General features: G+C 42.8%; 1 protein-coding gene across 1 annotated transcript in view; it reads left to right on the top strand.

Moving 5' to 3' along the window:
• The window catches only part of LOC115135667 (gamma-aminobutyric acid receptor subunit alpha-3-like), a 117,896-nt gene that overhangs the window by 73,552 nt on the left and 30,029 nt on the right, over window positions 1–14,315 (top strand). Inside the window, exon 5 of the mRNA XM_029670570.2 lies at window positions 6,590–6,672. Within this exon, the coding sequence (XP_029526430.1) occupies window positions 6,590–6,672 (83 nt within the window). The remainder of the gene's footprint in view (window positions 1–6,589; window positions 6,673–14,315) is intronic.

The raw sequence follows: 14,315 nt of genomic DNA, 5'->3' as shown, positions 1-14,315 counted from the left end.
TAGAACAGGAGATGTGTTGACATAATTTTGGTAGTGTTTTCCTCAGATTTCCTTTATTAGTCCCCAGCTACAATAATTGCAGCCTCAAGATATGCGGTTTCCAGTTTGCACAAAGTCCTGTGTAGCTCCTTGAGAAAATTCTCCAGGGAGGTATTGCGGTTAGCATTTGATGGTGAGGTATTCCAGATCGGGAGAACAAAAGGACTGGAGTTCCTATACATTACCACAATCACACCATGAGTAATTTATCATGAAACATACACCTCCACCTTTCCTTTTCCTGGAGAGTTTCTGTCCGCGCAAAGGACGGAGAACCCCGCTGGCTGAATGGACGGGGACAGTATATCCAGAGAAAGCCAAGATTCCGTAAAACAAAGTATGATACAGTCCCTGATGTCTCTCTGGAAGGAGATCCTCACCTTGGCTAATCTAATTTATTGTCCAGAGACTGAGTGTAAGCGAGTAATATACTCTGAACCGGTGGATGGTATGCATGCCTCCTGAGTCTGACTAGGAGCCCAGACCTTATTCCTCTTCTCCTGTGACGGCATCTTGGAGCAGCCCCCAGGATGAATGGATTTGCCTGGGTGAGTTCAAATAAAGGACCCATTTCAGGAAAATCGAATTTATTGTCTAAATCCTGGTGAGTGACCGCCGATCTAATATCAAAAAGTTGTTTTCGGCCGTAGGTAATAATGCAAGAAACGTTCTGAGCCAATAATGTAAGAAATAATAACAACAATAAAGAATTACTGCAAAGTTGGCAAGGAGCTAGAAACATGGCAACCATGTCTGTTGGCGCCATCTTTTAAGTATTAACTGGAAAGTTGTGTCCTGTAAGAGGGAGGCTGGGATGTTTTCTCTGCTCTCAATATCATCTTTTTACCTTGCTGTGTAATTTATGTGAGGAAACGTACCAGCTGAGCCATTGATACTTGTAAAGCTTTGTCTCAAAACCATCCAGAAACTCTACTGTAGTTCAACAGAATTCTGTGAGTCTGAAGTCATCTCTAGTTTGAATCTCTTTTCTAAACACTGATACAGAGAGCTATTTTGGGTGGCCTTTTGCTCTGGCCTTTTGCTCCTGTTCAGAGTAGTCGGTTGTGAAGGGGGCTGATGTGAACACTTGCAGTTCACCAGAGCTGACAATAGTTACGGAATAGACTCTGTTCATTCAGGGCTTCATTTCCCTGCAAGTCATGTCAGCATGAGCTTGTTATACCACTGGCCAGAAGAAAATAGTTTCCTCTTTTAGACATCTGGTTGTATAACAGTACAAAATGTGTTTTATATGTTCTCCAGTGTACAACATGTTCAAGGGCATGAATTGCAATAACATTTCCTGAGAATGTCGGTTTTAATGGGTTAATACAGTCTCATTGTGTTCTTCCTCTGGTCTCCAGTACAGAAAGGTAATCATGGCAGAGAGAGCAAAGCATTTATGTTTTCAATGAAGCACAATAGTAAAGGACAATCATGTTGCTAAAGTGGACAAAAAAATACAGCCCTATCTCAGGTTTCTAGGCAACCAGGCCCTGACGCACACCAACACAATTACATAGGAGCTCTTTGAGCGAGCCGGCCATTAGGCATACCTACCCTACCCTTGCTGAGACTGGATTCTGTGTTCGCAGTCGGGGTTGTGTGTTAATTACCACCATAGTTACCACCATAATGCTTTTACAGCTACCTCTCTATTTCAGTATGCATATTCCATAATATGATGTCGCCTAATGTAGCAGTACATTAATTGTGGGGTACGAGAGTAGTACTGTGCGATTCAGAGCATTTCTGCAAGTCATTGTTGATAACGGTAATTACGGAGATTTTCTCTTTTAGCTAATTGTCAGTGTGTTGTTAAAACTGTGAGAGCTTGTGATCTAGACACACCCCAGCACCACCAGGCATCAGAACCCAAGGAATAGCACTGTGGTAAAAAAATATATATATACTTGTCTGGATAGTAATAATGTGAGACTTGACTGCAGCTTTAAAGCCAAGAGAAGAACTGTACAAATTTAATGGCTTCAGCAGAAATTACACTCTGGTTGTGTATAATCTGGGGCAGAATATTTAGGATATGTTGACCTTGATAAAAGGTCAATTCTCCATTCTGCTGCATTTGACCGGTTGAATGTCACCTTGACAGATGACAGCCTTCCATATAACTTCATAGCTTGTTTATATTCCACCTCTTTCTTGTCCGCCCCCCTCCTCTTCCTCCTCCTCCTCCTCCTCTCCCAAGGGTGTCTTCCTTAAGGGGAGATGGAGTAGGTGGGGTATGGTTCTCCCCCAATTTAGGAGAAGGTGTCATCATTAGAGTAGCGTATGTTCTCACCAGGGATTCCCAACCAGGAGAGGGAGACTCATTGATCATGATCCAGAGTCCCCAAATATGGTGATAAGTGTGATGAACGAGCCGCCCTGGACCTGACAGTAGATTTCTCACTCATCACACGGAGGAGGAAGAGGCGGAGGTATATGTCTCTCAGCGCCAGGCAAAGGTCCAGTGTCAGCATGTGACTTGACCATTTGTTCTCTGTGAGGTGTATATGTCAAGGTGAAACCTTATTATTATAAAGAGAGCAGAAGTGATAGATTGACAGGCTGACAGGCTGAGTCTGAAAGTCCTCCAGAAGCTGGGAATCAGCCAAACAGACCACTAGCTAGAAATGCAATAGAGTTCCATCAATACAGACTCATCTACTCCACCGGACAGATTACAGTGTATAATGGGAGAAGTTTTCAGGAGCTGGTGAGGTATGGAGGAGAACTTTAAAATAAAGGGGGGTTGGGGTAGGTGGAGTGGAACACACAGCTCCTTCTAAGGCCCCCCTGGAGCTCCGACAGAGACAAGGTACTATAGGCTCTGGCGATGGCACTGCGATCGATGCAGCTGTTTTTTCGGGAGGTGGAGGCGGAAACCGGAAAAAGAGGGGTTGGCCCCGTGAGGCCATTTTTGCTGTGGTTCCCCGGGCTGACAGTCACGCACACACACACACACACACACACACACGAAGGACATTAATTAACGTCAGCAGTAGTGTTCTTCATCCAAGTGCAGTTATTTTGCAAGGCCAAGAACATCATAACCATTAGGGTTGAAGATTACCCAGGAGGTAAAATGCTTTATCTCATTAAACACTGAGTGGTGGTACGATGTAGACTTTGTAAAATATTGCTGACATCTTGATGGCGGGGGAGGTAAGGGCCATTGCTCAACAACTAGACTCTAGTGTAAAGATGTATTTAATCAACAAGATGTCTTACCATGCAGGCTCTGAGTTTCTTTGGTCAAGGGGTTAATTGAAAGATTGAACCGCTGCATTTTAGTGAAAGTTGAAGAGGACACAAAATAGAAATCAATGGGTTTTATGGTTTTAACAATGTTGGGGAATACATTGGAGCTGTGCTGTGTTGATCTATTGCTACCATTATGGAGGTGGTGAAAAAATGTTGTTGTTATTCTCAGGGTTACTATTTCCCAGAATGCATTCCTGCATATTGTATTCCAAAAGCAAATGACAGTACAAAACAAGAATCTCTCAATTCCAAATATACTGTAGGTAACTGGAAAAATAAAGGAATCACTTGAGTAAATGAGGGATACAAAGTACAGTTGAAGTCGGAAGTTTACATACATGTTAGCCAAGTACATTTAAACTCGGTTTTTCACAATTCCTGACATTTAATCCTGGTAAAAAATTCCTTGTCTTAGGTCAGTTAGGATCACCACTTTATTTTAAGAATGTGTAATGTCAGAATAATAGTAGAGAGAATGATTTATTCCAGCTTTTATTTATTTCATCACATTCCCAGGGGGTCAGAAGTTAACAGACTCAATTAGTATTTGGTAGCATTGCCTTTAAATTCTTTAACTTGGGTCAAACGTTTCAGGTAGCCTTCCACAAGCTTCCCACAATAGGTTGGGTGAATTTTGGCCCATTCCTCCTGACAGAGCTGGTGTAACTGAGTCAGGTTTGTAGGCCTCCTTGCTCGCACACGCGTTTTCAGTTCTGCCCACAAATTTTCTATGGGATTGAGGTCAGGGCTTTGTGATGGCCACTCCAATACCTTGACTTTGTTGTCCTTAAGCCATTTTGCCACAACTTTGGATGTATGCTTGGTATCATTGTCCAATTGGAAGACCCATTTGCAACCAAGCTTTAACATCCTGACTGATGTCTTGAGATGTTGCTTCAATATATCCACATAAATTTCCTGCCTCATGATGCCATCTATTTTGTGAAATGCACCAGTCCCTCCAGCAGCAAAGCACCCCCACAACATGATGCTGCCACCCCCCCTGCTTTACGGTTGGGATGGTGTTCTTCGGCTTGCAAGCCTCCCCCTTTTCCTCCAAACATAACGATGGTCATTATGCCAAACAGTTCTATTTTTGTTTCATCAGACCAGAGGACATTTCTCCAAAAAGTACGATCTTTGTCCCCATGTGCAGTTGTAAACCGTAATCTGGCTTTTTTTTTATGGCGGTTTTGGCGGTTTTGGAGCAGTGGCTTCTTCCTTGCTGAGCGGCCTTTCAGGTTATGTCGATTATAGGACTAATTTTACTGTGGATATAGATACTTTTGTTCCTGTTTCCTCCAGCATCTTCACACGGTCCTTTGCTGTTGTTCTGGGATTGATTTGCACTTTTTGCACCAAAGTACGTTCATCTCTAGGAGACAGAACGTGTCTCCTTCCTGAGTGGTATGACAGATGCGTGGTCCCATGGTGTTTATACTTGCATACTATTGTTTGTACAAATGAACGTGGTACCTTCAGGTGTTTGGAAATTGCTCCCAAGGATGAACCAGACTTGTGGAGGTCTACGATGTCTTGGCTGATTTCTTTTGATTTTCCCATGATGTCAAGCAAAGAGGCACTGAGTTTGAAGTTAGGCCTTGGAGGTACATCCACAGGTACACCTTCAAGTGACTCAAATGATGTCAATTAGCCTTTCAGAAGCATCTAAAGCCATGACATAATTTTCTGGAATTTTCCAAGCTGTTTAAAGGCACAGTCAACCATATACCATGGCTGTCTCAGTCACCAGATCTCAACCCAATCGAACACTTATGGAAGATACTGCAGCAGTGCCTGAGACAGTGTTTTCCACCACCATCAACAAAACACCAATTGATGGAATCGCACTCTTCCAATAGAGTTGCAGACACTGGCTCGTTATGGCCCAACGCCTTATTAAGACACTTTATGTCGGTGTTTCCTTTATTTGGGCAGTTACCTGTACATTTCTATACAAATGCCTTTACTTATGTCATTGCTCAGGAAGAAGTATGTTCTGTTTCTTGGTCACGATGAGGTCCCATAAGGCTCATAGTTGTATTTCCACCACTGTCTAATGGAGGTCTGAACTATGGACCCAGATAGTGTCATTGACATGCCATTCTGAAGTAATGCTCAATGTCCACCATTATTCATGTCATGTGGAATGGCAAAAGGGACTTAGCAAGGAGAATGGTACAGTACTGGTTCTGTCGTTGTGTGTTGTGAGATGTGATCTCCCAGGCAGATGCCTGTCTCCTCCCGTCACTGCAGCTTGATTTGCAGAGCTCCCTCCATCAGGAGTGGAGTAGGTGATGTGCCGAGGATCAGCGGGTCAATATCTAATCAACTGGATGAGGAGGCTACAGGAGACCACATAGCTCAGGGGACTAGCTGACTGTCTGGCTGCTCCACAGGTCTGCAGAGCTGTCTGGCTGGCTGGCCCTGGCCTTAGTAGTGGGGGGAGGGAGTGGGAGTTTTGAGCTATGCTGATGGGAAAACTGACAAATCACTGGCTACCAAGACATACTGTAGTAGCCCTCAACAGGCACATTGATTACTAGACGCACTACAGTATGTGACTGCACATGCTGACTGTTCCCCTCACTCACATCAACCCCCCCTCTCCTTTCAACAAAACCCAAATGTCGGGGAAGTCTCAGAACAGCAGATTATCTCTGGCAAACCATAATATTAATTATTTAGGTTGGTGCTTATTTTTGTCCTGTTTCACACGTGTAAATATGCCTGTGTGAACTGGAAATGTGTTTTTTTACATATCCCAACTCCCCTTGAGAGGCAACTCTAGGGTAATTAGGGTTAAGTGCCTTGCTCAAGGGCACATCAACAGATTTTCCCCTTTGTCAACTCGTGGATTCAAACTAGCAACCTTTAGGTCACTGGCCCAACGCTCTAAACCCTAGGCTACCTGCCACCCCTATTCCCCTGCCATTGGGGGCAGGACAACCTTGGGTGACCCAAAGGAGGCGTGGTGTATGCTTACTGTATTCAGATACAGAGGAAATGACTAAGGCCCTGTCATTCATGTTTCTATTGAAGCTCTGCGTGACAGGTTGAGAGACTAAGAAGGATGCATAATGGTGTGCAGTAAAAGTTATTGAAGTGGGCGAGCCACTGCTTTGGCCTTTAGAATGATACTGAACAGGATCTGGCAAATTAAAAGGATGTCTCAACACATAAAGCTTTAACGTACAGAATGTGTTGGTGCCGTGTGACAGGTGTCATGGAGTGTTTAAGGCCTGTCACTAACATGTATTTGTTGTTTTTCTCCCTCTCTGACCAGGCTGACCATCCATGCTGAGTGTCCCATGCACTTGGAGGATTTCCCCATGGATACACACGCCTGTCCTCTGAAGTTTGGAAGCTGTAAGTCTCTCTAGATACACATCTGTATCAGGTCCACATAGCTGACATCACAGAAATGGAGGTCATAGATCAAATCGGACATCTACGTGTAAATATGGACCGTGTGAATTGCATGTAACGTTCAAGTATAATAGAGGCCTTTACCATCCGTTCTCTCTCCATCCCTGTCACTCTCCTCCTCAAGCAGAGACTCATATGTTTCACCGCGTATAGAACAGGGAGAGGTTATTTCATAAGTTAATGATCCAAGATAATAACAACTCTGCCATTATTAAAAGTCAGAGCGATGTGGTCAGGACATTGTGAATAAAACCGCATCCGGCCAATACTACAAAAGGAGTCCTTTCAGGGCCGTTTTTTCCGTCAGCAAATAGGTCTCTTATTGGCAGACTCACAATGCTCTCTTCGGCACGGCTCCTCCTCTAATCTGTATCTACAGTTGAAGTCGTAGGTATACATACACTTAGGTTGGAGTCATTAAAACTCATTTTTCAACCACTCCACAAATTTCTTGTTAACAAACTATAGTTCTGAGGGCGGAGCTATCATGTCGGAGTGAACGGCTGTGTGTGAGAGGCTCCTGCAACTTTTTTGCGAAATAATCTAACTAATAACCTACTTTATGGCACTTTTTACAACAAACGTTTCTTTCTAATACAAGATTGTAACTTTCTATGTGAAAATGCAGAGTAATAAGCGACCAAAGGACAATAAATCCACAGCGGAGGCCTACTCCCCAATAAACAACGAGACAGACATGACGGAAGGCACAGGCAACAATGTGACACATACAGAACTTACCCAGGCTTTGGGGGAGCTACGTGTTGCTTTAGCTGGGGATCTTAAGGCCACTATTGCTGAACTGGACACTGAAATCGAGAGCACCATTCAAACGGTCACATCGCATGGCCAGAGTATTGTGGACCTTGAGAAGGCTTCTGAATTCAACGCTGGTCTGATCGACGAGTTAGAGAAGCTATGCACGTCATTGCTGGATAGTGTGCAGAGGCTTTCTGTGAAAGTGGTCGACCTGGAGGGCCGATCCAGACGTAATAACCTTCGCGTTGTTGGTCTGGCAGAGGGGGTGGAGGCGGGCTCTCGCCCCACCGACTTCTTCGCCAAGCTATTGAAGGATGCAATGGGATCGGATGTTTTGGCTTCGGATCCCCAGCTGGACCGTGCACATCACTCCCTTGTCCCAGTGCCTGGACCGGGCCAACGTCCTCGCCCAGTAATCATCTGTTGTCACAGTTTCAAGACCAAGGATCTTATCCTGCGCGAAGCTCGAATGAGGGGCAACCTGTCACATAAAGGGCACCCATTCCGTGTCTATGAGGATTATGCGCCCGATGTGGCAAAGCATCGCGCCGACTACAGAGATGTCATGACCAAACTCTACAAACTCCATCTTCGCCCAGCCTTGCTCTTCCCTGCAAGACTAAGAATTACCCCGCCTTCCGGTGAGAAGATTTGGATCTCCTCGGTTTTGGACGCAGAGAAGTTTATCCGGGAATATACACCAATCCCCAATACAGGATAGAGTGCCTTGTCATTGTGTGTTAGGGTCTGCTCATTGACTCGAATCCATACTATACCATAACGGGTGAAACCGTATTAAACAGTCTCAGCAAGGGCTACCGAACATGTAAGACTGGCGGTCAGAGCTCTCATTTAACATTAAGTTCACTTTCATACCGGCTGTCTTCAGAGCGATGCCTATTTGGGAGGCCTTCCAGGTTTGATCATTGACACTTTCGGATGGATATACTTATATTCCCCCATTATTGTTTTGTTTTGTTATTTATTGCTTGCATGGGACTGGGGGTGATGGTTGGGAAAGGGCAGACGCAGACACCTGGTTAGCAAGTTGGTTTTGTGCCGTTCTGCCATTGTCTAGCCGTGGGCCGCTCTCCCGACTAGATTCCCACCAGCCCTCTGTAGTGCTTGTGTATGTGTAGGTGTGAGTACACATAATTATTATTTGTACTTTATTATTATTTTCTCTTAGCATTTTAGTATTATGTATGTGTATATTTTAAATTAGTGTAGATTATTATTCTGGGGTATGAGTGTGTGTGTGTATTTTTTAAATATATATTTTTATAAGTCTTTTTTTTGTATATGTGTGTGTGTGTATATGTATGGATTTTGCTAAATTAATCTTTAAAAATTAATCTTAAAATATATATATATATATATATTTATTTATTTTTGATTGGGGGGTACGTTTAATTTCGCAAAATCCTTGTTCCGATCCCCTAACACACAATATGTAAATGTTTAGACCGGCATTGCTTAGCAGTATAATCTTGTGATGCTATATGTTGCTTAACTGAGGGACTGACCCAAGATGGCCCTTAAGTGCGCAATATGTTTAAGTTGCAACTTATTCTTTTTAGGTTTATTAGATGCTAACTGAACACTTTATTCGCGGGAGCCTCCTCAGTTCATATGTTAGTAGAAGTTCTAGGATAGTGGAGGTGAACGTATAGTTGGGATTTTATTTTTCTTTTACCTCTTGTTCGAGGTCGGACCGTGCTTTTTTGGCATCGGCCAGACAATGTTTATTATTTTTATTTGTATATTTTTTTCTCTCCTATTTGTGTATGCCTGTTAAATGTGGGTTGATGGGGGGAGGTAAGTGTTGGGGAAAGTAGGGAAGTAAAGGTGCTTGCAGGGGGGAGGGGTGGGTTGGATACTGCTCGGGTGTAGGTGCTACATATGCTGATCGTGATGGTTTGGTGCGCCTTCTTACCTTTTAGTGAGTTACATGTTATGCAGGCCACCATAGGAACGACAAACGAGAGGAGGGCGGGGATTACATTCACTTCCTGGAATGTCAAGGTTTTAAACAAACCAATTAAGAGAGGCAAGGTCCTTATCCCAATTGAAAACACTCTCGTCTGATATTATATTTTTGCAAGAAACCCATCTGAAGAATAACTCTCATAGCAGACTTAAGTGTAGGTGGGTGGGGCAAGTGTATCACTCTAACTTCTCTGCCAAAACAAGAGGCACAGCGATTCTGGTACGGAAAGGAATTCCCTTTCTACATACAGTGGGGAAAAAAAGTATTTAGTCATCCATCAAAGTTCTCCCACTTAAAAATATGAGAGAGGCCTGTAATTTTCATCATATGTACACTTCAACTATGACAGAGAAAATGAGAAAAAATATCCAGAAAATCACATTGTAGGATTTTTAATTAATTAATTTGCAAATTATGGTGGAAAATAAGTATTTGGTCACCTACAAACAAGCAAGATTTCTGGCTCTCACAGACCTGTAACTTCTTCTTTAAGAGGCTCCTCTGTCCTCCACTCGTTACCCGTATTAATGGCACCTGCTTGAACTTGTTATCAGTATAAAAGACACCTGTCCATAACACCAAACACTTTTTTGCCCCACTGTAAAACCACTATTGCGGATAAAGAGGGTCGTTATGTGATCGTAATAGGAGAGATCCACTCTACGTCAGTAACTCTACTAAATATCTATGGGCCAAACATTGATGACCCCTCTTTTTTCAAAAGAGTCCATGCCCTGATTCCAGATATCTCCGATACTAACCTGATCATTGGAGGGGACCTTAACTGTGTGCTAGACCAATATTTGGATAGATCCTATACCCGGCGAACCCCTACCTCCTATTCAAGCGAATTCTTGAAAACCTACATAAAAAAATTCTAACTTATTTGATACATGGAGGATCGCTAACCCTACGGGTAGGGAATACTCCTTTTACTCTCATGTTCACAGTGTTTATACTCAAATTAACTACTTTTTGGTTGATCTACTCCCCTATACCTGTAATGTGAGGTATCATGATATTATAATCTCGGACCACAGTCCACTCACCTTCTCCCTGAGATTGGGTGACATCGTACCAAACGAGAGGGTCTGGAGGTTGAATCCTCAGCTTCTCACAGAACCAACGTTCTGTGAACATCTTAAAGGCCAAATTACATTTTTATTTGATACCAACGACAACACAGAGACTTCCCCAGCATTATTGTGGGAAACACTGAAGGCTTATCTGAGAGGCTGTATCATCTCCTTTCAGACTGCCAGGAGTAGGTGAAACAGAGGAAAACTGGAAGAACTAGAGGGACAAATTCACTTACTGGATAGGGAGAATGCTAGCCACCCATCTATGGAGAAACATAAAAAAATTACCTCTTTAAAATTTGAATATAATCAGATTCTCTCAGCTAAAATTGCTAAATCTTTTCTCTATGCCAAGCAAAAATATTTTGAGTTTGGTGACAAACCACACAAATTACTCGTCAGACAACTTTGAAAATATGTGAGTGACCGAATGATTCACAAAGTTAAATCTGCATCTGGGGAATTACTCTCTTCCCCCAAAGACATCAATGACAGAGACTCTATATACATCTAAAGGGATCCTAACCCGTTAATTATGCAAAATGTTTTGGAGGACTAATCTTCCTACCAGGAAGATTCTAACTTCCTGAATAAGGAAATATCTCTTGAAGAAATTTGAGAAACAATTAAATCTCTAAAGAATGGCAAGACCCCGGGCCCAGATGGATACCCTGGTGAATTCTATAAAACATTAAGCAACATGCGCTCTCCCTACCTGCACAAAATGTTGGTTCAGGCCAATGAGGATGGAGCTCTCCTATCTACTTTGGATGAAGCGTTCATTACAGTTATACATAAGAAGGGTAAAGATCCGGAAGAGGTAGGGTCATACAGACCAATATCTATCCTTAATTCAGACCAAAGGTTTTAGCAAAAACTATGGCTAAAGGCCACTCAGCAAGGAAGAAGCCACTGCTCCAGACCCGCCATAAAAAGACAGACTACTGTTTGCAACTGCACATGGGGACAAAGATCATACTATTTGAAGAAATGTCCTCTGGTCTGATGAAACAAAAAATAGAACTGTTTGGCTATAATGACCATCGTTATGTTTGGAGGAAAAAGGCGGAGGCTTGCAAGCTGAAGAACACCATTCCAACCATGAAGCACAGGGGTGGCAGCATCATGTTGTGGGGGTGCTTTGCTGCAGGAGGGACTGGTGCACTTCACAAAATAGATGGTATCATGAGGGGGGAACATTATGAGGATATATTGAAGCAACATCTCAGGACATCAGTCAGGAAGTTAAAGCTTGGTCGCAAATGGGTCTTCCAAATGGACAATGACCCCAAGCATACTTCCAAAGTTGTGGCAAAATGGCTTAAGGACAGTAAAGTCAAGGTATTGGAGTGGCCATCACAAAGCCCTGACCTCAAACCCATAGAACAATTGTGGGCAGAACTGAAAAAGCATGTGCGAGCAAGGAGGCCTACAAACCTGACTCAGTTACACCAGCTCTGTCAGGAGGAATGGGTCAAAATTCACCCAATTTATTGTGGGATGCTTGTGGAAGGCTACCTGAAACGTTTGACCCAAGTTAGGCATTGCTACCAATTACTAATTGAGTGTATGTAAACTTCTGACCTACTGTGAATGTGATGAAAGAAAGAAATGCTGAAAAAATTCTCTCTACTATTATTCTGACATTTCACATTCTTAAAATAAAGTGGTGATCCTAACTGACCTAAAACAGGGAATTTTTACTCGGATTAAATGTCAGGAATTGTGAAAAACTGAGTTTAATTGTATTTGGCTAAGGTGCATGTAAACTTCCGACTTCAACTGTATGTCAATGGAAATCCGCTGGAAAGCCCAAGAACAATCGTCTCAGCGCAACGGCACATGGTTGGCATGTAATTAGCGGCGTTTGTGGAGGCCTGCCGTGTTACAGCACTTGCTCGCCCCACTCACCGCTATTATACATTTGATTTTATTTGGATCCCAATTAGCTTTAGCGGAAGCAGCAGCTACTCTTCCTAGTGTCCAGAAGAAACACAAAACATGACAAGTAACAAAACACTGATATACTGGTAGACATGGACAGTAACAGAAATTTTAAAAACAACGATATACAAATTATACAACAAAAAAATGATACACATTAGGGCTGACCCCATTTAGTTGACTGGTCAATTGTTTGGTCGATAGGCTGTCGGTTGACCGAGATTTATTTAGTCAAGCAGCCACATTTTTTTGTATTTTTTTCATGGTGCATAAGACACCTGTTTGATTCGTACCTGTCTCTTTGGACTAATCCATTGCGGAGGCCACGGGGGTGGCACAGTCCATCGCTGTAAGACATGTAATACTGATATTCTATATGGTTATATTATGTAAAAATAAGAATTTCACTGTAGGATTGGCACCTTTCCCTGTGTTGCTATGTGCATAATAGCAAAATTAACCAGCATATTGAGGGAGAGAACAATGCAGCAGAGGCAGCAGAGGCAGCAGAGGCAGCAGAGACAGCAGAGGAGACAGCAGAGGCAGCAGAGGCAGCAGAGGCAGCAGAGGCAGCCCTTGCCTTAAGCCCTCTTCAAATGGGATTAGTTTTACTGGGGGTGGTCCGGTAATGTAATTACAGACTTGCTCAAATTTGTTGGTACCCTTACAACTCACTGAAATAATGCTTCATTCCTCCTGAAAAGTCATGAAATGAAAAGCTATTTTATCATGTATACTTGCATGCCTTTGGTATGTCATTGAATAAAGCAAAGAAGCTGTGAAAAGAGATGAATTATTGCTTATTCTACAAAGATATTCTAAATGGCCTGGACATATTTGTTGGTACCCTTTTAGAAAAGATAATAAATAATTGGATTATGGTGATATTTCAAACTAATTAGTTTCTTTAATTAGTATCACATATGCCTCCAATCTTGTAATCAGTCATTCAGTCTATTTAAATGGAGAAAAGTAGTCACTGAGCTGTTTGGTATCATGGTGTGCACCACACTGAACACGGACCAGAGAAAGCAAAGGAGAAATTTGTCTGAGGAGATCAGAAAGACAATAATAGACAAGCATGGTAATGGTAAAGGCTACAAGACCATCTCCAAGCAGCTTGATGTTCCTGTGACAACAGTTGCACATATTATTAAGAAGTTTAAGGTCCAAGGAACTGTAGCCAACCTCCCTGGGTGCGGCCGCAAGAGGAAAATCAACCCCAGATTGAACAGAAGGATCGTGCGAATGGTAGAAAAAGAACCAAGGATAACTGCCAAAGAGACACAAGCGGAACTCCAAGGTGAAGGTACGTCAGTTTCTGATCGGACCATTAGTCTCTTTTTGAGCGAAAGTGGGCTCCATGGAAGAAGATCCAGGGGGACTCCACTTTTGAAAGAGAAACATAAAAGCTAGACTGGAATTTGCTAAAAATGCATTTTGACAAGCCACAATCCTTCTGGGAGAATGTCCTTTGGACAGATGAGTCAAAACTGGAGCTTTTTTAGCAAGTCACATCAGCTCCATGTTCACAGATGAAAAAATGAAGCTTTCAAAGAAAAGAACACCATACCTACAGTGAAACATGGTGGAGGCTCGGTTCTGTTTTGGGGCTACTTTGCTGCACCTGGCACAGGGTGCCTTGAATCTGTGCAGGGCACAATGAAATCAAGACTATGAAGGCATTCTGGAGCGAAACGTACTGCCCAGTGTCAGAAAGCTCTATCTCAGTTACAGGTCATGGGTCCTCCAACAGGATAATGACCCAAAACACACAGCTAAAAGCACCCAAGAATGGATAGGAACAAAAC

This window comes from Oncorhynchus nerka, linkage group LG10, assembly GCF_034236695.1.
Source record: "Oncorhynchus nerka isolate Pitt River linkage group LG10, Oner_Uvic_2.0, whole genome shotgun sequence".
Lineage (NCBI taxonomy): Eukaryota > Metazoa > Chordata > Actinopteri > Salmoniformes > Salmonidae > Oncorhynchus > Oncorhynchus nerka.
Note: the sequence above shows the minus strand (reverse complement) of the source record. Positions and strands in the feature narration are given on the sequence as shown.